At 46.9% G+C, this 25,045-nt stretch overlaps 1 protein-coding gene across 9 annotated transcripts in view; it reads left to right on the top strand.

Moving 5' to 3' along the window:
• Nucleotides 1–575: 575 nt before the first annotated feature.
• Nucleotides 576–25,045, top strand: part of MPRIP (myosin phosphatase Rho interacting protein) — a 112,879-nt gene continuing 88,409 nt past the window's right edge. For 3 of the 9 annotated variants that reach the window (XR_014450718.1, XM_083152835.1, XM_083152839.1), the window contains exons 1-2: nt 576–925; nt 21,560–21,637. Coding sequence is in view for 8 of the 9 variants with exons in the window: in XM_083152835.1 (XP_083008961.1) it covers nt 806–925; nt 21,560–21,637 (198 nt within the window). In the remaining variant the exon portion in view is untranslated. The remainder of the gene's footprint in view (nt 926–21,559; nt 21,638–25,045) is intronic. The other 6 variants (XM_083152838.1, XM_083152834.1, XM_083152843.1 and 3 more) reach the window with 4 other exon arrangements.

Here is a 25,045-nt window from a genome sequence, read left to right on the forward strand (position 1 = left end):
TGACCCCCATTTTTGAATATTGGACTGTGCTGCAGCCCCAACTCTGCAACTGCCACTGACAGGTAAGTCCAGAAACAGAGCATTGTGTACCTAATGGAATGGGCCATGTTGGAGGGTATGCAATCTGTTTGCCGTGGTCATATGCACCCAGCATATGCACATGCGCAGAAATGCGGTTGTGCATGCGCAAACGCCAAATATTCGTCCCTGTGCGAACATACGGTCCTTGCAAACAGACCAGAATAACCCCCAGTGTATAATGTGTATAAAAAGAATAAATACAAGTGTAGGGTACAGTGTATAAAGTGTAGTGTACAGTGTATATACATACTAGAGCAGGGTACAGTGTATACAGTGTGTAGGGTACAGTATATATATACATAGTATTTACAGTATAGTGTATACAGAGCAGCACAGGCCCCTCCCCAGCAGCTGTCACAGGATCCCTTGGGAATGCTGAGCGTCTATCTAACCTGCGCTGTGGCCCCGCCCCCGGTGACAGCCACTCCTGCTAGTAGCTGGAGCTCGGTTTTCTTTTGTTATCCTGCGGGAGCAGAGGATGGGGGAGGGTGCGCTACGCGCTGATTGGCTGAGCACGCCGTCCGTCACATTACCCTTGGCCCCGCCCAGTGCCTCTCGCCCGGCTCGTTCCAATGTCTCAGTGAGCGGCGGAGAGCAGAGCGGGGAACCGGCCGGGATCAACGGAGCAACGGAGCTCCGGGATGTGAGTGTGGCCCGAGCGATGGGGGAGGGCCCCTAGATCCTCTCACCGCCCGCACTGCGCTGCGTCACCCCCGCCCCCACCATGTCGGCGAAGGAGAACCCGTGTAAGAAGTTCCAGGCCAATATCTTCAACAAGAGCAAATGTCAGAACTGCTTCAAGCCCCGGGAGTCCCATCTCCTGTCCGACGAGGACCTCAACCAGGTGAGAGAGCTGCCAGCGGCCCCCGGGTTCCCGGGCGCCCCCTAGCGGCTGCTATCTACAGCGAAATCTAAATGTCCGGATGGGGGTGACATGCCCATCTTCCCCTTTACTGTCTGCACTGGGGTGTAGCTATGGGGGAGACATGCACCCCCTCTGCCCTTACCTGTCTGCATTGGGGTGTAGACAAGGGGGTGACATGCCCCTTTGCCTCCTTTCCTGTCTAGCTATAGGGTGGTGGAATGTCCCCCTCCCCCTTCAGACTGCATTGGGGTGTATATATGGGGATGGGGGGGGGGGGAACATGTTCCCACCCCATCCCTTTTAGAGTGTAGGAAGATAAGGGAATTACATATCCTTCCCCTAACTGACTGTATTGGGGTGCAGATATGAGGGTGACATGCCTCACTCTAATATAGTGAGCATCACCTACCATCCCCTCACACTATGTATTGGGGTGTAGATATGGGGGTGACATACCATCCCCTCACACTCTGTATTGGGGGTGACATACCATCCCCTCACACTCTGTATTGGGGTGTAGATATGGGGGTGACATACCATCCTCTATCACTCTGTATTGAGGTGTAGATATGGGGGTGACATGCCGTCCTCTCTCACTCTGTATTGAGGTGTACATATGGGGGTGACATGCCGTCCTCTTTCAATCTGTATTGGGGTGTAGATATGGGGGTGACATGCCGTCCTCTCTCACTCTGTATTGAGGTGTACATATGGGGGTGACATGCCGTCCTCTCTCACTCTGTATTGAGGTGTACATATGGGGGTGACATGCCGTCCTCTCTCACTCTGTATTGAGGTGTACATATGGGGGTGAAATGCCTTCCTCTACCACTCTGTATTGGGGCGTAGATATGGGGGTGACATGCCGTCCTCTCACACTCTGTATTGGGGTGTAGATATGGGGGTGACATGCTGTCCTCTCTCACTCTGTATTGGGGTGTAGATATGGGGGTGACATGCCGTCCTCTCACACTCTGTATTGGGGTGTAGATATGGGGGTGACATGCTGTCCTCTCTCACTCTGTATTGGGGTGTAGATATGGGGGTGACATGCCGTCCTCTCTCACACTATATTGGGGAGTAGATATGGGGGTGACATGCCGTCCTCTCAATCTGTATTGGGGTGTAGATATGGGGGTGACAAGCCGTCCTCTCACACACTCTGTATTGTGCAGCAGATATGGGGGGGACATGCCGTCCTCTCACACTCTGTATTGGGGTGTAGATATGGGGGTGACATGCTGTCCTCTCTCACTCTGTATTGGGGTGTAGATATGGGGGTGACATGCCGTCCTCTCTCACACTATATTGGGGAGTAGATATGGGGGTGACATGCCGTCCTCTCAATCTGTATTGGGGTGTAGATATGGGGGTGACAAGCCGTCCTCACACACTCTGTATTGTGCAGCAGATATGGGGGGGACATGCCGTCGTCTTTCACTCTGTATTGGGGTGTAGACATGGGGGTGACATACTGTCCTCTCTCACTCTGTATTGTGCAGCAGATATGGGGGGGACATGCCGTCGTCTTTCACTCTGTATTGGGGTGTAGACATGGGGGTGACATACTGTCCTCTCTCACTCTGTATTGTGCAGCAGATATGGGGTGGACATGCCGTCCTCTTTCACTCTGTATTGGGGTGTAAACATGGGGGTGACATGCCGTCCTCTCACACTGTATTGGGGAGTAGATATGGGGGTGACATGCCGTCCTCTCACTCTGTATTGGGGTGTAGATATGGGGGTGACATGCCGTCCTCTCTCACATTCTGTATTGTGGAGCAGATATGGGGGTGACCTGCCATCCTCTCACTCTGTATTGGGGTGTAGTTATGGGGCCGACATGCCATCCACTTACTTTGTACTGGGGTGTAGATTTGGCGTCCTCTCACACTCTGTATTGGGGAGTAGATATGGGGGTGACATGCAATCCACTTACTCTGTATTGGGGTGTAGATATCAAGGATTACCCTTTCCTTCCCACGCTAGCTGAGTACCCAGCCACTCACCTGTACCCAGTGTTACAGGTGCCCTTGTAATACCATCTGTGGCATTCTGATCAGCCCTATTCTGTATTCGCCCTGTCACTCCCATCTGCCACTGTGTTCTTAATTGTATGAAACATTTATGATCTGGCAGGTTACTGTGTGTGAGTTCTCTGCTTATCAGCAGCCAGCATGGGATACCTTATCTCCTACTACAAATGTTTTACACATAGCCTGAAACATGTACAATGTATCCTTTCCTTATAACATTTGTGTACCCTGATACATGTCCACAGTGAGAACCCAGGAACTGCAATCTTTATATTTAATATCACTATGCTCTGTTATTGCACAGGGCATTGTTGGCTAACATTTATTATTCTGGCTGCCGGGCCCAAGATTGCAAAATCCAGTCCATTTATTTGAAGTGGGCCTGTGGGGTAGGCCTGTTTGTTTGGCACCTTGTATGTGGCAGTGGAGGGGTTAATCAGCAAGCGTTACGTTGGGACAGCAGCTCTCTCAGGGTTTATGATTAGCACTTAGCAGTGGAAATTGCATATTTCCTTAATGCGCTGTACTCCAAGCAGAATTCCGGAGCTCGGGAGCTGCCGTGGAGACTAGAAGTGTATTGGGAAGATTCTTCAACATTTCCACTCGCCTGTCCCTGTAGGAAGGGGGAGTGACAGCGGCTATACTAATCTCCAATCCCAGGAGGAAATGCCCACTTCGCCTGTGGGGGCCTCCTGTTCTGGCACACATTGTGCGTTGCAGCACTAAATAGCAAGGCCAGTGTTCTTTAATATCACAAATTTGCTGGTGTCCTTGTATTGTGGATTGTGCTATGCCAGCTTCCCCTGATAGCCAGATTAGCTTTGTTTACACAGGAAATAAATGAGTTGCTTGACGGGGACTGCCATATATCTTCAGGGATGTTCCTATTGGCATTTGTGTAGTTTCTAGTGTTGGCTTCTGAAAATAACAATGCCTGCTTTGACGTTGGTATGTTAGTCGGCACATGTAGCTTCTCACTGGGAATTACCTTAAGTTACGCACTACTGCTGGATGCCAGTGGCGGACTGGAGTTGGTTCTTGATTGTGGCGTATAAACAACCAGTCAGGCTGTAGCGATGACATTCAGGACCAGTCTCCTGGCATCGTGGTTGGTCCAAGCAAGGCACACCCCTTTTAAGCTGTATTGGTTGTCTGGAAAGAGTGATGGTTAATAACTAAAATGACATTTGTATAGTTGTTTGTTAATGAAACGAAAAAAAGAAAAATCTTTGAAGTGACCTTTTCTTTTCATTGTTAAACTCGGGGATGGTACCAAGGGACTGGGGAAAATATTAGAAGGAATAATAAGAGATAATATCCAAAATTTATTAGAACAGGTGAAGGTGATCAGTAAGGGTCAGCATGGGTTCGTCAAAAATAGATCATGTCCGAATCAGGGTCGCACCGGGACTTTGAAAGGGACTTTAGCCCCGTACACACGGGGGAGAAATATTGCTCAACCATATATTGCTAGCAATATATGGGTGAGCAATATATTGCTCAGTTTCTCCTTTTTATCAGCGACCAGAGATGGTCGCTGATGAAAGGGAACCTCTGCCGGCGGTGCCGCAGAGGTAAATAGCTGGGTCGCAGGAGCAAGCTCCTGCGATTAGAAAGGGGCTGAAAACACAGCATTTGAAACGGTTCAGTCCCGGTACAACCCTGCATGTGTTCAGATCGCATCAGAGAACTGCCGTCATGTGGGGCATGTCGGAGCGTCATCCGGGGCGGGGAAGGAGGCAGCGCTTAGAGCTGGTGCTGCTCCAAGTGCTGCCTCCTCCATAGTATGAACGGGAAACGGGTTGCTCGACCCGATTAACCTGTTCACACTGCACAGCAACGAACCCATAAGAACCCTTCTTCTTACCCGGTTCGTATTTCCCTTGCTACCGGTTCGCTGTAATTGGTAACCCCTTTCACATTGCATAAATTACCGGATCGAACCTGCAGGAACCCGGTAATTAGGTGCGATGTGAAAGGGGTGTTACTTAATTAGCTTCTATGAGGAAGTCAGTAGGAGGGTGGACTTAGGGAAATCTGTTGATTGTAGTACTTCTTGATTTCGCTAAAGCTTTTGACATGGTGCCTCATAAAATGTTATTAATAAAACTAGGTAACTTAGGGTTAGGACAGAAAATTTGTAATTGGATTAAAAACTGGTTGCACAATCGGGGACAGAGAGTGGTGGCAAATGGCATACATTCCAGCTGGGGTAAGATCCAAAGTGGAGTCCCACAAGGTTCAATATTGGGGCCAGTTGCACATCTTGTCCCCAGCAGGGCCAGTTGCACATCTTGTCCCCAGCAGTGCTTTTAGCAACAACAACAAGAAAAAAAAATCTATGGTTTTTAGAATAATTTGTATAATAGATACTCAACCTGTATAACCATGTTTAAGGTAGATTTGTTTTAGTACGGTGTTCGTAATGTTAGTGGTCATCCGTCATCAGACTATGAGCCTTATTCTGGTTCACTCTGATGCAAATTCCTTCTTAAATGGAGAAAACCATGTGCACTGCAGGTGGGGTAGATGTTACTTGTGCAGAGAGAATTTGATTTGGGTGGGGTTTTACTTCAAAGTGAGATCATCCATATTGCAGTGTAAAATTAAAGCAGTCAGTATTTTCCCTGCACAGAAACAAAATAAATCACCCAAATCTAATTCTATCTGCACCTGTTACATCTGCCCCCCTGCAGTGCACATGGTGTTGTCCATCTGAGAAAGAATTTGCCTCTTGAGAGTGAACCAGAATAAGGCCCTATGTGCAGTGCTTCCCACACTAGATGTTTGCATGTTGTTTTTTAAAGAATTACACAAAGTCCCCTTACCCTTAATAATCGTGTCACCCTTGCGTTGCTTATTTATGTTTTCCCCAGAGAAAAATGCAGCTTCAATACGGGTGGTGTGACGTGTTTGGACTCCATTTACCTTGACAATGGAACGGAGCAATGTTGTGGTGTTGAAAATGCAGGACACTAGGGTTATCCGTACCTGCAGGAAGAGTGCAGGTGTAACACCGGAGTTACTGTACCTGCAGGAGGAGTGCAGCTGTAACACACGGGGTGACTGTACCTGCAGGAGGAGTGCAGCTGTAACACTGGGGTGACTGTACCTGCAGGAGGAGTGCAGCTGTAACACTGGGGTGACTGTACCTGCAGGAGGAGTGCAGCTGTAACACTGGGGTGACTGTACCTGCAGGAGGAGTGCAGCTGTAACACTGGGGTGACTGTACCTGCAGGAAGAGTGCAGCTGTAACACTGGGGTGACTGTACCTGCAGGAAGAGTGCAGGTGTAACACTGGGGTGACAGTACCTGCAGGAAGAGTGCAGGTGTAACACCTGGGTGACTGTACCTGCAGGAAGAGTGCAGGTGTAACACTGGGGTGACTTTACCTGCAGGAAGAGTGCAGGTGTAACACCAGAGTGACTGTATCTGCAGGAAGAGTGCAGCTGTAACACACGGGGTGACTGTAGCTGCAGGAAGAGTGCAGGTGTAACACACGGGGTGACTGTACCTGCAGGGAGAGTGCAGGTGTAACACCTGGGTGACTGTACCTGCAGGAAGAGTGCAGGTGTAACACTGGGGTGACTTTACCTGCAGGAAGAGTGCAGGTGTAACACACGGGGTGACTGTAGCTGCAGGAAGCGTGCAGGTGTAACACACGGGGTGACTGTACCTGCAGGGAGAGTGCAGCTGTAACACACGGGGTGACTGTACCTGCAGGAGGAGTGCAGCTGTAACACACGGGGTGACTGTACCTGCAGGAGGAGTGCAGGTGTAACACTGGGGTGACAGTACCTGCAGGAGTGCAGGTGTAACACACGGGGTGACTGTACCTGCAGGAAGAGTGCAGGTGTAACACACGGGGTGACTGTACCTGCTTGGAGAATGCAGGTGTAACACACAGGGTGACTGTACCTGCAGGAAGAGTGCAGGTGTAACACACGGGGTGACTGTACCTGCAGGAGGAGTGCAGCTGTAACACCCGGGGTGACTGTACCTGCAGGAAGAGTGCAGGTGTAACACCTGGGTGACTGTACCTGCAGGAAGAGTGCAGGTGTAACACTGGGGTGACTTTACCTGCAGGAGGAGTGCAGCTGTAACACACGGGGTGACTGTACCTGCAGGAAGAGTGCAGCTGTAACACACGGGGTGACTGTAGCTGCAGGAAGAGTGCAGGTGTAACACACGGGGTGACTGTACCTGCAGGGAGAGTGCAGCTGTAACACACGGGGTGACTGTACCTGCTTGGAGAATGCAGGTGTAACACACGGGGTGACAGTACCTGCAGGAGTGCAGGTGTAACACACGGGGTGACTGTACCTGCAGGAAGAGTGCAGGTGTAACACACGGGGTGACTGTACCTGCTTGGAGAATGCAGGTGTAACACACGGGGTGACTGTACCTGCAGGAAGAGTGCAGGTGTAACACACGGGGTGACTGTACCTGCAGGAGGAGTGCAGCTGTAACACCCGGGGTGACTGTACCTGCAGGAGGAGTGCAGCTGTAACACCCGGGGTGACTGTACCTGCAGGAGGAGTGCAGCTGTAACACCCGGGGTGACTGTACCTGCAGGAGGAGTGCAGCTGTAACACACGGGGTGACTGTACCTGCAGGAGGAGTGCAGCTGTAACACACGGGGTGACTGTACCTGCAGGAGGAGTGCAGCTGTAACACACGGGGTGACTGTACCTGCAGGAGGAGTGCAGCTGTAACACACGGGGTGACTGTACCTGCAGGAGGAGTGCAGCTGTAACACACGGGGTGACTGTACCTGCAGGAGGAGTGCAGCTGTAACACACGGGGTGACTGTACCTGCAGGAGGAGTGCAGCTGTAACACACTGGGTGACTGTACCTGCAGGAAGAGGTTTATGGTTGCCATAATTGATCAGTGTACTGCACATATGAAATGTGTCTCTAATACTTAGCGCCTTCAGTCCGGACTGATGGTCCTTTCCTGGGGTATAATGTGCGCACACAGACTTCAGGCCCTCACAAGTCTCCTTCTGGATTCTTGCATCTGAGCAGAGTGCCTGGGGTCCTGTAACAAGCACCCTTTCCTTTGTATGCGTGCAATGCTGTATTTTATTGGTATTTCATACATTTCTATCCTCTGCTTTATGCCCATGGTGGCCGTGTTATATACTTGTATAGATTACACAATGTTCTTGCATACATCCCTGCAGATTTTATAATTGCCCAGTGCCATGTATTAATATGTGCATACATACACGCAGTCTGACAAATACTCAGTGATGTCCCGCTGCTGGTATTCGCAAAGATGGCGGTTCATTGCTACAGTACTGCCCACCTCTATAGAGCTGCATTGACTTTAACCTCACCTTTTAATAAAAACCTGTAATATTATATTTAATAATAATCATTACAGGTCATAAAATACATACAAAAGTATAAAGCAGATATAATCGTATCAAAACGACGTTCTATACATGGTTGTCATGTGCGCCGGCCGCCGGGCAGGTTCTGATCCGCGATATCTGCGTGGTGCGGCTGCTTAAGTTGGAGTTGGGAAATAAACAAATGTGTCTTTATGGCTTTGTTAGAGCCAACAGCTTGCGGGTTAACAACCAGGATATAGACCTTAATTTCAATGGAACCTTCTTACGCGTTCCGCTTGTTTTTCTTTCCTTTTTCCTGCGGAATCTCGTTGCTCGCCTTTGATCTCGGCAATTATTTTGGGAACGCCTCTGTTGATGCTGCTACTTTGTGTTACGTGGGAGGAGGCCGTGTTTATGTATTGTAGCGTTTCACATTTACTTTGGGACGGTTTGCAGTAGGCGTAAGAGTCCTGTGGCTTTCCGGTTACTGTAGAACTACATATGCCAGCATGGATGAGGAGGGGGATCTGGGCATGGTATTGGGGTATATGGTCACTAAGTGTACCCTATTAAAGTCAACATGCAATGGGTCGACCACTGAAGGTCTACAGGCCTTAGGTCGACACTTGAAATAGGTTGACACAAGTAAGATCCACAGGGTATGAAGGTCCGACATGTGCCGACAGGCGGTATTTTATGCCCTACCATCCACCATGGCGTGGTGGGAGAATAAAATAGTCTGCCGAGCATAGCGAGGCACCGTGCCGGAAGCATGGCATGCACAGTGGTAGACTTAGACTGTGTCGACATCCGGGACAAAAACTTCTCTTGTCGACCTTTCCATTATAGACATAATTATTGTGTCGACTGTCGCCTTATTTCAGGTGTCGACATAAGGCCTATCGACCTTCAGGGGTCTACCCATGCCCGGTGTTGGTGGAGGAAAGGGTTACTCATTTTTCAGGGACTTGTAATGAAAAGGGGCTGCGCAGGCCTGTTACACATGTCTCGGTAATGCACAGAGTAAGCCAGAGCGTCTTGCTGTGTTTGCTGCAGGATGACAAGGCCGTACGGTATACAGAACGTGTCATTGAGCTCCTGCAGAACGGGAAATACTATACAGAGCTGCACAATTAATCCTGGGCATTATTATCCTTTCTGAAGACCAGGAAACTCTGCGCAGTGTAGAACAATGCCCTGTTAATTCCCACGCATGTCATCGGGGCCAGCGTATAAGCCACTAACCCTATTTAAAGAGTCCCATAGATCCAATAGGTCTGCACATTTAGCCAGCTGGTTCTGCTTTTCCCTTTTTTGGAGTTGAGACATCGTTCAGGAGACTCTCTTGCACATTGTAAACCCTGGAACATATACGCAGGAGGGGTGCGTTGTAGAGCCGCGAGTCCACGGACTCCTCAAACTTCTCCGGGTTCCTGTGTGGGCCCTGGCCTGTGACATAACCCTGTAATCCACTCTGGTGATGTAACCCGTAATCTCAGCGCTTTGATGGTTCCCTGCCAAGTGACTCACTCAGGGAATGTTGGCTTCTCTTCTCCTCGCTGGGCGGTTTGTAAAGAACACTTCAGCCGCAATGGGTTAAATGCTTTTTAAGGTTTAACCTCTCCGCTGCTGGTTCCAAGTTGCTGTCAGCCGGGTGCTGAGCAAATGACTGCTGTTTTGAGCGGCTTTAGATAAGGTTAAGACCGTGTCTTGTAACTGATTGTGGCACCCTCAATCCTTTTTTTGGACCGCTCACCCCCATTCTTTTATAAAACTTGTCTGTAAATCCATATAACTATATAACTGTTTATTACGGAGAATGGGGTGAAAATAATAGGAGCCACAGGACACAAAGGACAAGGATGGGAGCAGGGTGGGACTGCAGACGGGTCTTTCCCTGGGGTTTGTCTGGTGGATACATGGTCAGGGGTGGCCAAACTGGTCCTTGAGATCTACCAACGGTCCACGTTTTCCAGGTCACCTAGCTGGTGCACAGCTGTAGTCATTACTTACTGTCACATTTTCAAACCTGCTGCATTCATTCCTACTATAGATCCAAAGGTTGCCTGGAAAACATGCACCGTTGGTAGATCTTGAGGACAGGTCAGGATAGGACTTGGCTGAGAGGTATTATGCGCAGTAAGGTTTTCCGGTCCATCCATGATCCGTTATGAGTTTTCAGTGTTTCTGTAGTCTGTGGCAGCAGCCAGTATATGGTCTGAATCAATGCTCAGACACATTGTACCATGAGTCAGTGACCTCACCATTGCCCTTGATGACCAATATTTATGTGGCACCATTAATATTCATGAGCCACTGGCTCACAGTGAATGGACAGGCGGCGTTCTCTTCCTTTGTACTGTAGGTAACAGATGCACTTTACACCCAGGCACCTTCCTTACTCTAATCTGCCAAATGTAAACTAAATAATAAAAACATGGTCCTGTCACAAACATTATCACTGTGTGAGCGAGATACGGCCATGAGGTCGACCCTATTAAGGTCAACATGCAATACATCGACATGAGTTTTTCCTGTGTTTCTTTTTTTTTTGTCTGTCGGCATGTATCGACATGGACTCCCCAATTAGTGCAACACATCCCCCTTGCATGGCTCACTGTGCTCACCATGCTTCAGACTCACTACGCTCGTTGAAAAAAAAATAATCATGGCAAACTCATGTCGACCTTTTTAATATGTTGACCATTAGCATGTTGAGCTTTTGTTAATGTTGACCTTTTTTGTGCGTCGACCTATTGACTTTTGACCTATTGACCGGAACCAATGTTAACCTTACTGGTGTAGCTTTTCCTATCCAGATGCTATGGAATTGTGTTTCTAATGCTGCCTATACACTTGTGAGATATAGGGTACAATCATGCGATTTCAATAAATCGCAGTGACAAATCACATGTATCACCTGACGCGATGCACAGGCGCGTTGGACGAATCACGCAATCTCAGGATATTAGTGTACATTCTAGCACCCGCCCGTCTTTGAAAAGACCATGCAGTTCCTGTTCCCTGCCTGGGGTGTCGCTGTCTGCTGTGGTGTTTCAAACACAGGTCTGGTTTGCAGATCAGTGCTGATATACAGACCACACTGTGCTAGAAGCACTACAGCAGACAGTGACACCCCATGCAGGGAAGAGGAACTGCATGGATTTTCAAAGATGGCGGGTGCTAGAATGAACACTAATGGTGTGTACACACGGGGGCAATATGCCGTGCTATGCGAGATTGCATCGGGAATCGCATCGCACGGCATGCATGGAGGGGCACAATTTAGACGAGGCATGTCCAACGTTGGCCCTCCAGATGTTGTGAAACTACACGTCCCAGCATGCTTTACAATAGGTTTAGCATTCTCTAATAGCAAACTGTGGCAAAGCATTCTGGGATGTGTAGTTTCACAACATCTGGAGGGCCAACGTTGGACATGCCTGATTTAGAATATATATATATATATCTATAGCTATATAGATATATAGCTATATAGATATATAGATATATAGATATATAGATATATATAGATAGATAGATATATCTGCACTGTATAGTCTTGGCTGCCCTCTCTATTTCACTGCCAATTTGCGCTCACACGGGAGCGCGCATCGGGCTCGCAAGCCCTAAAAAAGCATGCAGTATGACTTCCGATGTTCACTATCGGCAACATAGGAAGCTGATATCTTACCTTGTGTACACACTATTAGATATTATGTGCTGCAGACAATATTTATCACATCACATGTGGTTTTTAAACACCTGCGTTTTATCGCAAATCGATGGCCAGTTTATATACCCCCAGACAGCCCAGCCCTCATTCCATCACCCGATTTCAGGTTGCAAGGGGCATGTGATTTATCTCCTGATTGTATGCACATCGAATGCAAAAAATAAATAAAAAATTAACTTGAGATACAATTCATCGCGCGATATTGCATCGCATACCATCGTGTATGGGCACCATAAGATGAACACCCCCCCTCCCCCTTTTAGGAATGACCTGGCCCTCCCCTCACACTGATTGCAGGATCATGTCTGTGTAGATTATACATCATTCATTTACCTATTTCCCCTATTTTGGTTTCTGACACTACCTGGATAATGAGTTTCCGGATGACAGCGCTCTTACCTGTGGTGTAAAATGACTTGTACTAACTAGTTTTACAGTCCACCTCGTTCCTCTAGCATTACCCAGCTGTCATACAAGGTGATTCACCTTACCTGCCCATTGATATAAACTGGCCTTCCCTTCCACTAATCCCATTTATTGATCATCCCTGTTTGAACGAGGTGAATTATATGATTGTGCGAGTTGTGAATGAGTTGTGTAGTAAACCCAGGTACTCTGCTACAAACCTCCAGCCAGCACCGTGTACTCCCCAGAGATCATATGACGGTGGCAAGGACGGAGCGACATGAGATGGGGAGAGGACAGGACAAAACAACTCGACGCTTCTCAGGAGGAGAGATCTGTGCTTGGCGTGTTATTGACATCATTTTGGAGCCTGACAATGGCAGAGAATCGGTAACATTGGCTGTAGGAAATAAGTTTGTGTTTTCCGTGAAAGGGGTGGTGGGCTGTGATTATAGGGCACTATAGTACTTTGCAGATTCAGCATCTGCATGGAGGAATACGGTGCTTGGCTTTCAGGTTGCACATAGCTTGTGTGGACTCCAATGTAGCACGTAGCGCTGGAATACTTACTTGTGTTTTACAATGGAAGTTATCAAACAGTTCGCTATCTGAGGCCTCACTCCTACGTGCCCGCCTGTGTAGTATCCTGCGCACAGCAGTGCATTATGGACTGAGCAGACCCTGCTGGAAAACTTTATTGTTAAATTAATGAACAAAGATATTATTAGTGAATATCTGTATGTCAGGGCAGCAGTAGGTGAAGGTGAAAACCTAATTTAACAAGCATTCTTGTACTCCCTGCGCTTGAATTTGGGTTATAGGTGACAAAAAAAAGTCTGTTTCAAAATGTAATTGTGCACGTGTGTGATAGGATTAGATTGTGATAATATGTTTATTACTTGCACTGCAGAATGACAAAAGCCATTTGTCTTAGGACGTGAATATGGTGCCATGAAATCATTGAATGTTCAAATGATTTTCTGTAAATAGGTCTACTCGACATCAGAATATTCCTACGTTAGTTCACGCTCCTCCCACTATAACTCACTGCCCCTCACATACAGCCCTGTCCTCACTACCATCTCATACTCTCTGTGCTACTGGGGGACCCTGCTCCTCCCACTATATAACTCACTGCCCCTCACATACAGCCCTGTCCTCACTACCATCTCATACACTCTGTGCTACTGGGGGACCCTGCTCCTCCCACTATAACTCACTGCCCCTCACATACAGCCCTGTCCTCACTACCATCTCATATACTCTGTGCTACTGGGGGACCCTGCTCCTCCCACTTTATAACTCACTGCCCCTCACATACAGCCCTGTCCTCACTACCATCTCATACACTCTGTGCTACTGGGGGACCCTGCTCCTCCCACTATATAACTCACTGCCCCTCACATACAGCCCTGTCCTCACTACCATCTCATACACTCTGTGCTACTGGGGGACCCTGCTCCTCCCACTATAACTCACTGCCCCTCACATACAGCCCTGTCCTCACTACCATCTCATACACTCTGTGCTACTGGGGGACCCTGCTCCACCCACTTTATAACTTACTGCCCCTTACTACCATCTCATATACTCTGTGCTACTGGGGGACCCTGCTCCTCCCACTATATAACTCACTGCCCCTCACATACAGCCCTGTCCTCACTACCATCTCATACACTCTGTGCTACTGGGGGACCCTGCTCCTCCCACTATATAACTCACTGCCCCTCACATACAGCCCTGTCCTCACTACCATCTCATACACTCTGTGCTACTGGGGGACCCTTCTCCTCCCACTATATAACTCACTGCCCCTCACATACAGCCATATCCTCACTACCATCTCATACACTCTGTGCTACTGGGGGACCCTGCTCCTCCCACTATATAACTCACTGCCCCTCACATACAGCCCTGTCCTCACTACCATCTCATACACTCTGTGCTACTGGGGGACCCTGCTCCTCCCACTATATAACTCACTTCCCCTCACATACAGCCCTGTCCTCACTACCACATCAGATTAGCTCTGTGCTGCTGGTGACCCTGCTCATCCCACTATATAATGCTCAGTCTGTGGCTTCCTACTGCCTCCATTCCCCTCCTCACATCATGTCACTGTTCCTGTCACAAGCATGTACACCCGATTGGTCGTATACATACTGCAAGGCCAACCAGAGCATATTGTGTACAATATGCCGTACTGCTGAATGCACATTGTTTTCATGGCTGTGATGTAGCTGCATGTGGAAGCGACGAGTCCACTTTAAACGTTCTTCCAGTGTGTAATGCGCAGGGCATGTTATGTGTACAGCGTCATTGTTCTACTGCTCGGGTCATGATCTTCCATGACAGCAACTCCTGGCAAAGAGATGGATTGCGCATTGATTTTTGCCTCCTAATCTCCACAGTGGAAGGAAATACCTCTTACGACATGCGTACAAATCTTGTTCCACACATTAGGTCAGCTCCAGATACACAAGCCCTGTTTATGGTCTGTTTATCCGAGTGAAATGGATCTGTGCGCTGGGATGTATTGCAGAGGCGATTACAGGCCCAGACTCCGGGACTTGTGAGTGTGCGGGAGATACCAGGCTGTCTCTGTCCATCACACAGAGCCCAGGGATTTCCAATGTTTGTTTTCATGAACATTTCACCTTCCTACATGCGGCCAGGCAGCTGCCATTCATCAGGGAGGCAAGACAGAGAGGGACAGCTGGAAATGTTGCCCTGCTCTTGGAGTAAACAGTTTACATTCATCTATAGGCACCGTTAATGCCGTATATAAGGGGCGTGTCAGAGTAATGCGCTTCCTGTCCGAGGACAATATGGAGGAGCATTGGCCTGGCCAACCTTCGGCTTTCCCTTATGAAACTACACTTCCCAGTATGCTCTGCTATAGTTTTAACATAACCTAATGGCAAAGCCATGGTGTGCTGGGACTTGTAGTCTACAAGAGCTGCGTCTCCCAGATCTTGCGCACACCCAACTATCTTTCTTTTGCAATATTTCCCTGTAGCCGTAGACCCTACAACACAATGAGCTGTGCCCAAGGCACTGGGGACTGGAGAATAATGCAGCTTTAAATGTACATTTTTGAAAGGACTTCAGGGTGGTCATAGTCACCCGCTCGGCCCGCTACCACTGCTGAACAAGGTGTGGCTACTTATCTGTTGCTCAGCCCTGTATATTAGTAGTAGCATTATAGCTGTAATTCAGTAACATGGACAATTCTTGGTACAGCTGCTACGGCACTTCTACGTTATCAGCTAGTGCCGGCAATAGGAGAGTTCTGTGTAGAGTGGATTCTATATACAGGCAATAGGAGAGTTCTGCGTAGAGTGGATTCTATATACAGGCAATAGGAGAGTTCTGTGTAGGGTGGAGTTCTATATACAGGCAATAGGAGAGTTCTGCGTAGAGTGGATTCTATATACAGGCAATAGGAGAGTTCTGTGTAGAGTGGATTCTATATACAGGCAATAGGAGAGTTCTGTGTAGGGTGGTGTTCTCTATACAGGCAATAGGAGAGTTCTGTGTAGGGTGGAGTTCTATATACAGGCAATAGGAGAGTTCTGTGTAGAGTGGAGTTCTATATACAGGCAATAGGAGAGTTCTGTGTAGAGTGGATTCTATATACAGGCAATAGGAGAGTTCTGTGTAGAGTGGATTCTATATACAGGCAATAGGAGAGTTCTGTGTAGGGGGGTGTTCTATATACAGGCAATAGAGTTCTGTGTAGGGTGGTGTTCTATATACAGGCAATAGGAGAGTTCTGTGTAGAGTGGATTCTATATACAGGCAATAGGAGAGTTCTGTGTAGAGTGGATTCTATATACAGGCAATAGGAGAGTTCTGTGTAGAGTGGAGTTCTATATACAGGCAATAGGAGAGTTCTGTGTAGGGTGGTGTTCTATATACAGGCAATAGGAGAGTTCTGCGTAGGGTGGAGTTCTATATACAGGCAATAGGAGAGTTCTGTGTAGGGTGGTGTTCTATATACAGGCAATAGGAGAGTTCTGTGTAGGGTGGTGTTCTATATACAGGCAATAGGAGAGTTCTGTGTAGAGTGGATTCTATATACAGGCAATAGGAGAGTTCTGTGTAGGGTGGTGTTCTATATACAGGCAATAGGAGAGTTCTGTGTAGGGTGGTCTATATACAGGCAATAGGAGAGTTCTGCGTAGGGTGGAGTTCTATATACAGGCAATAGGAGAGTTCTGTGTAGGGTGGTGTTCTATATACAGGCAATAGGAGAGTTCTGTGTAGAATGGATTCTATATACAGGCAATAGGAGAGTTCTGTGTAGGGTGGTGTTCTATATACAGGCAATAGGAGAGTTCTGTGTAGGGTGGTGTTCTATATACAGGCAATAGGAGAGTTCTGTGTAGGGTGGATTCTATATACAGGCAATAGGAGAGTTCTGTGTAGAGTGGAGTTCTATATACAGGCAATAGGAGAGTTCTGTGTAGGGTGGATTCTATATACAGGCAATAGGAGAGTTCTGTGTAGGGTGGTGTTCTATATACAGGCAATAGGAGAGTTCTGTGTAGGGTGGATTCTATATACAGGCAATAGGAGAGTTCTGTGTAGGGTGGTGTTCTATATACAGGCAATAGGAGAGTTCTGTGTAGGGTGGATTCTATATACAGGCAATAGGAGAGTTCTGTGTAGGGTGGTGTTCTATATACAGGCAATAGGAGAGTTCTGTGTAGGGTGGTGTTCTATATACAGGCAATAGGAGAGTTCTGTGTAGGGTGGATTCTATATACAGGCAATAGGAGAGTTCTGCGTAGAGTGGAGTTCTATATACAGGCAATAGGAGAGTTCTGTGTAGGGTGGTGTTCTATATACAGGCAATAGGAGAGTTCTGTGTAGAGTGGATTCTATATACAGGCAATAGGAGAGTTCTGTGTAGGGTGGTGTTCTATATACAGGCAATAGGAGAGTTCTGTGTAGAGTGGTGTTCTATATACAGGCAATAGGAGAGTTCTGTGTAGAGTGGAGTTCTATATACAGGCAATAGGAGAGTTCTGTGTAGGGTGGAGTTCTTTATACAGGCAATAGGAGAGTTCTGTGTAGAGTGACCCATATAATTGGATTGATCGTCTAATTATGTCTACTGTGATTCTTAGGCCCCATACACACAGAATGTATCATTTACTGACATCGTTCAGTGTACACACAATCTCGTTCACTCCGGGCTTACTGCTGATATCATTAATGATATTGGTGGTAGAGCCGGATGTCTAGATCAGGGGTGGCCAAACCGGTCCTCGAGATCTACCAACGGTCCACATTTTCCAGGTTACCTAGCTGCTGCACAGCTGTAGTCATTACTAGCTGTCACATTTCCCATGTCCCCTAGCTGGTGCACAGCTGTAGTCATTACTAGCTGTCACACATGACCTGGCGCTATAGCACACTACCGCTTTAGCTTAAAAATGCTTTGTTGATGGCTCTCAGTTGCTCCTAGGTTACTATACTCAGAAAATGCTGCACACAGCGTTCCACCTACCCTTCCACTGGTCACCGTTTCAGCCTTTGGGTGCTGGACTAGTGTGGCAATCATTCTGCCCATGACAATGGCCTCGCGGTGTATATAGAGCTGCATGCAATGCACAGATGCAGCCTCATTTGTTATGCATGAGCAGACAATACACAGTGCTCCTTCTCAATCTCACTACATACAGGCCGTATTGGTAGATAGACCCCTTTAATGGCAACAACACAGCAGATATTCGCACCTGCACCAAGTGAGGCTTAACTTGAGAAAGGGAGAGGTTGAACCCTATGCAGATCGTACAAATGTAATTATATATCGGTTATGTCACACGGTATACATTATTACACAGATGTATTGTATATTTGAGGTATTTAAGGAGAATGAATATCTTCTCTACTGTCTTAGTCAGTCTTGTGAATATCTGCTACAAGATTCGGTGTGTGCGTACATCTACTGTAATGAAAAGGCAATTTTATACCGGGGGGGGGGGGTAGTTGAAATTGTGTTTGAGCTGCCGGATACCCTGGATTTAGTCTGGAAATGCCTGGATTTATAAAGCTGGTTTTGCTATTCATAATCGTGAGATGTAGGCACAAACTGTATGGCACGGTCTGCTTATTACTGTTTTTGTGTATGGCGCACATATAAGTTTTCCTGTATATGCTAGAGAATGATTTTATATCCTTAAAATGTATATATTTTTAAAGGTGACGTGTTGTTGGCCTATAAATGTATCTACATATACAGATGCGCTGTGCGCCTCGGTGATGTCACCAATGACAGACTTGGATTGCAATCACCGTTGTATGTAAATGAATAATGCACTTTATAGTAACCCTTATATACTAGACCTGTTCTGAGATTGTGTTATTTAATTTCTTTACCGTTTCTAATATAGCGCAGCGTGTTCCGTTGCGCTTTCCAAAAGGAAACGCTGAGTAAACAAACTGGTTAGTAACAAACCGACATAGAAGTAGGAGGGCCCTGCTCGCAAGCTTACACTCTATAGGGATAGCAGTCCCACCATATTGCAAGACAGTCATGATGGGATGCAATTCGATAAGCTTGCCTGAAGAGATGAGTTTTCAGGGAACGCTTGAAAGTTTGGCGGCTGGAGGAGAGTCTTATTGTGTGTGGCAGAGCATTCTGTAGGGTGGGTTCTGCCCGAAAGTCCTGCAATTGTGAATGGGAGCTTGTAATAAGTGTTGATGAGAATGATGAAGCTTTTTGTTTTGCCGTGTCTTAGGAACCTCATTGCCTGTCTCTTTCCCTGCCAGTATCTCTACTGCACACAGTATCCGCACATGTTTGGGGCTTCGCATTCATTATATAAAGTCATTTTGTTAGCAGGGAAATGGAGCTCTCTCTCCCAAACCCACAAATCTGCCGGGGTCACTCCGATAACACCCACACGTAGCCTGGAGAGTTCCCATTGTAAAGCCATAGCAGACAGGTTAGGGAGACAGATAAGGAGAACTGAAATGCCTCCAAGGATGCCTCTTATCGGTACACATTCTATAGACTCATTCATTAGCCTTCTGCAGTGCCAGATTCTTGCTTCATTTCCTCCTCCTTCCTTTCACCATAACAACTCCTGTAAACACACACAGCGCTATCTGATGGGGGAAAGGAGATGAGCCCTTGACTGTGACAGTGTCATTCCTTGTACTAGTGGTCATCCGAGGGTAAGGCATAACACGGAAGTCGGTCATATGATCAGGAATTTATGTATTTGAACATACACGCAGCCCTGTATGTTGGTCGCACTGTGGTTAGTATTACCACCTGAGTGTAATGAGCCTTTGGCCATGAAGGTAACATTTTCTCCCTGTCTGTGTCTGGGCTTCCTCCAGGTTACTTTGGCTTTTGCATAATTGCCAGTCAAGCGTGATTGTGTTGGCCTGTGAACACTCATATATGCACACACTGCTGGGGTTCCGGCAACTTGGCGACGTATCAACGGACTACGTGTGCGACATGATTGTGCTGCCAGCATCATAGTACCTTTTGCGGTGCTGCGAAGGATTGTTCTACCCGCTGGAAAATAAAATTTCAGTCTAGGTTAACTTTTATTTACGAGCGCTGGGTCGAAGATGGGTCAGTCTCTGACAGGCTGTGACGTCTGCTGCCCGCCCCGAGCAGGCTTCAGCATGCCTGTGTTCACGTGGGGAAGCCCAGTGATTTTCTGGGCATCCCATGAGACAGCCCACCACTAACCGCCCCCTGTCCGCACAACTGTGTGCCACCGCCTTGGTGAGTGATACTTGCTGAAGGTGTTCGCACTGTGTATTTTCGTCAATACGCATGCCCAGACCCGCAACATTGGTCCCCGGGCCGAAATTCGCCCAAATGTGAGCCAACCTGAATCGCCCCCTGTGTACCGACTGATTGCTTGGGATTGCCATAAGCCTCCCTTACTATGACTATCTGCGTTGTCATGTGACGAGTGTCGATTTTCTGTTCATTCTCCAGTGGGTGCGGGGAGATATTATGTGCTGTAAGCAATAGTCTTACAGTCCGGCTCAGCCCGGAGTAGGGCCCTGTATAAGTAAACTGTTTACACAGCGTGCTCCCAGTACGTATCCCTTATATAGTCATACATTTGCTAAGCAAAACATTGTGCGAGCAACGGATCCGAGATGAGATCTCTATGGCGTGCCGTGGGGGCAGGTGCCCCGCGAGATCCCCGCCGTACACCCCAATGTCTGCTGAGCGCGCGGACGCGCCTCGTGCAGGCTGTGAAATCCTGGTTCCTCTGAGCCGCTGCTGCTTAGGATCATTGTGGCAGATCTTCCTGTAACATATAAACTTAACCTCAGGACTTCCCGCTGGCCTTTCTCTGCCTGTCACCAGCTGGCCCTGGTTAAGGTGCTCCTGTCGCCTCTGATCCAGCGCAGGCACAGACTGACGCAGCGAACACTGAGCAGAGCACTGTCCGATGCAATGTGTATATACAGGTGGAATCCGCCACCCCCAGACTGTCTGCAGGCACAGTTATTACAACATCTTCAGCATTCAATTATAAAGTGGTTCTAAAATGTATACAAAGTCGTTAACGTAACAAAGCAACTTCTAACTGACAGACATGTAAAACGTTTCATACATTGAGAGAACACAAGATATTTGCCAATTCGACAGCTGTATACAAGATATTGGGCCAAATGTATTAAGTGAAGAGTGATAACTGACCAGCCAATCAGCTCTTAACTGTCCTGTACAGACTGTTTGAGAAATTACAGGTAGGAGCTGATTGGCTGGTACTTTATCACTTGTTAAGTTTTATTGCCTTTGGCACATTGCCCTCAAAGTCCCTATCAGCCCAGTATATCGATGCTTGAGCACAGATTGTTAAATCACAGTGACTGTGGTGCTAACAGGATCACCTATTCTGATGTCTTTCCTTTATAACTGGGTTCTTAGGAGGCTTTGAGCCATTTCATATTAGCGAAAGACCTTGTCCTTTTAATACGTTTACTGGGCAGGAAGTCTGCTTTGTATTAGTAAAGAGATCCTCATAAATAAATATAAATATATATGTAATAATTTAATGTTTTTGTTTTATAACACCGATTTTTGGTTCTTCTTTACAGGCCAAGCCCATTTACGGGGGATGGTTATTACTGGCGCCAGAGGGCACGGACTTTGACAACCCCATGCACCGATCCCGGGTAAGGAAGAATCTTTGTTAATGGCTGAAAATGAATACATAGAATGTGACATCATATAAGAACCACTAGGACCATGTAGTCTGCCCCTTTTTACTTCTCCTTTATATAACCTCCACTCTATTCGATCCTCATTCTTTGTAAAAATATTCATGTCTATACCAAGCATGTTTCAATTTCCCTACGGTGTTGGCCTCTACCACCTCTGATGGGAGGCTATTCCACTTGTCCACTACCCTTTCTGTGAGGTAATTTACCTCAGATTTCACCTGAATCTCCCTCCAGTGTCGGTGCATATCCTTGTGTCCTAATACTTCTCATATGAAGAATGTTTCTCTCCTAGACCTTGCTATCTCCCTTGGTATATGTGACTTTTTTTTTCTTCATGTCCCCCCTTTCCATTCTCTGCTCCAAACTATAAGCTTTCTAAACTATTTGAGTCTCTCCAGGTAAGTTTTGTGGTAAAGGCTATACACCATTTTAGTTGTCCTTCCTTGTTCTGTCTCCAATGTATTTTATATCCCTCTGGAGATCTGTCCTCCAGAACTGGAAACAGTATTCTAGATGAGGCCGTACCAATGACCCCTACAGAACTGGAAACAGTATCCAGATGAGGCCGTACCAATGATATACAGAACTGGACACAGTATCCAGATGAGGCCGTACCAATGATATAAAGAACTGGACACAGTATTCTAGACGACGGCGTACCAATGACCTATACAGAACTAGACACAGTATTCTAGATGAGGGCCTACCAATAACCTATACAGAACCGGACACAGTATCTAGATTAGGCCGTACCAATGACCTATTCAGAACTGGGCACACTATTGTAGAGGAGTCTGTACCAATGACCTATACAAAACTGGACACCGTATTCTAGATGAGGCCGCACCAATAACTTATACAGAACTGGACACAGTATCTAGATGAGGCCGTACCAATGACCTATACAGAACTGGGCACCGTATTATAGATGAGGCTGCACCAATGACCTATACAGCACTGGACACACTATTGTAGATGAGGCCGTACCAATGACCTATACAGAACTGGATACAGTATTCTACATGAGGCCGCACCAATGACCTATACAGAACTGGAAACCGTATTTTAGATGAGGCCCTACCAATGACCTATACAGCACTGGAAACCGTATCCAGATGAAGCCCTGTTCCAATGATATACAGAACTGGACAGCGTATTCTAGACGAGGGCGTATCAATGACCTATACAGAACTGGAAACAGTATCCAGATGAGGCCGTACCAATGATATACAGAACTGGACACAGTATTCTAGACGAGGGCGTACCAATGACTTATACAGAACTGGACACCGTATTATAGATGAGGCTGCACCAATGACCTATACAGCACTGGATACAGTATTCTAGATGGGGCCGCATCAATGACCTATACAGCACTGGATACAGTATTCTAGATGAGGCCGCACCAATGACCTATACAGAACTGGGCACAGTATTCTAGATGAGGTTGCACCAATGACCTATACAGCACTGGATACAGTATTTTAGATGAGGTTGCACCAATGACCTATACAGCACTGGATACAGTATTCTAGATGAGGCCGCACCAATGACCTATACAGCACTGGATACAGTATTCTAGATGAGGCCGCACCAATGACCTATACAGCACTGGATACAGTATTCTAGATGAGGCCGCACCAATACCTATACAGCACTGGATACAGTATTCTATATGTGGCCGTACCAATGACCTATACAGTGGCAGTATTCGTCCTTTCTGCTGCAGGTTTCTCTCCCTATGCAACCAAGCATCTGACTTGCCTTCCTCATTGCTTTGTTACATTGCCTACCTGCCTTTCAATCACCTGAAATAGTGACTCCGAGATCCCTTTCCTCCTCTGTAGTTTGCATTATAGTACCTTTTTATACTATATATGCAGCCTTTGAGGTTTTGAGACCCAAGTGCATGATTTTGTAGATTTTTTTTATAACTGCAGTTGCCACATTCTCAACCATACCTGCAGTCTACGTAGATTATGCACCATTTGTTTTACCCCTCCCTTCAGTGCCATTTGAGATGTCACCAACAAAGATATTAAAGTTCACTGGTCCAAGCAGAGAACCTCAATACAATCATGTATTCCACTCATAACCCTTCCCTCACTCCATTTACTACAACTGTCTGTTTCCTATCCATATAACTAATGTTGGTGCGGCCTGTGTTTGTCTGTCTACCCTATATACTAAAACAGCAATATGTAGATGAGTTTTAATCATCATTACAAAGAGATAAATTGGCAGTTGTCATCTTGGTGAACCACTAGAATGCCTGCTGCATTTGTCACCTCCCTGGACATCATGAGAATTCTGTGGCCTTTAATCTTAAGGCATATAAAGATTCTGATATGTTCAAATATTTCTATATAAATAATGGTATAATGGACGGGCGGCTGGGTGCCAGCAGAGACTTTGTTTTTCCTCTGTGTGTGTCATGGGAGGCTCTCCCCTCACCCTCTGTACAAATGGATTTGAGTTTATTACCGTGGAAGGTGCACCATGGGTAAGGATTAAGTGGAGACTGTGTGCTATCTTCTGCTAGATCTAATTAGTTGCTGTCAGTGGCTTTGGCTGTTCATGTGGTTTGCAAAGAAGACCGGAAAAAAACAACTTTGTTCCAGGGCTCCTTCATTGCCGTAGTCTGCAAAATCACGTTCTCATTGCCGCCCCTGCAAAATCCCGTGTTTTTGTTCCCGTGTTTTTGGCGGGGCACAGAGCATCTCCGTTCTACAGACCCCATTCATACTGCACCTTAGACCCGGGAAATTCCTGTGTCTGCCCCGTTCACACTGCTTCCACTGGTCTGCCTGCCATCAAAGGTGTGGAATCTAAGAGCAGCTTTGATTGGCTGTTTAAAAAGCAGCTTTGAGCAATGCAATGAGCTTGCTTTTTTGCATTTTGTGAGAAAAACCCGGGTCTAGCCTGTTCACACTGCCATATACCCGTGTATTACCCAGGAATAACCCTGCAAAAAAAGTGTGTAATTCCTGGGGCAAGACACAGGAAATTACTGCTTGCCCTGGCAAAAACACTGGTTTTTGCAGCAGTGAGAACGGGGTATTAGTTTAGTTCTTGATTTTGGCCTCTGCATAATGTATGTCTGTAACAAAGTAGTAGACCCATACAAAATTGCTACACCCTACACTTAGTTACACAGGTTGAGTGTCCCTTATCCAAATATTCCTTATCCAAATTATTCCGAAAACCATCACACCATTTACAGAATGTACTTTTTTTTGCTAAAAACCTACTGGGGACATGATATGTAATACTGCTTTCAGACTGCACTCTAGACCCGGGTTATTGCAGTGTCCTTGCGGCCCTACACTGTTCGAGGTGCGGTCTGAAAGGGCCACCTCG

The sequence above is a fragment of the Crinia signifera genome, chromosome 7, assembly GCF_055691185.1.
Source record: "Crinia signifera chromosome 7, ASM5569118v1, whole genome shotgun sequence".
Classification (NCBI taxonomy): Eukaryota; Metazoa; Chordata; class Amphibia; order Anura; family Myobatrachidae; genus Crinia; species Crinia signifera.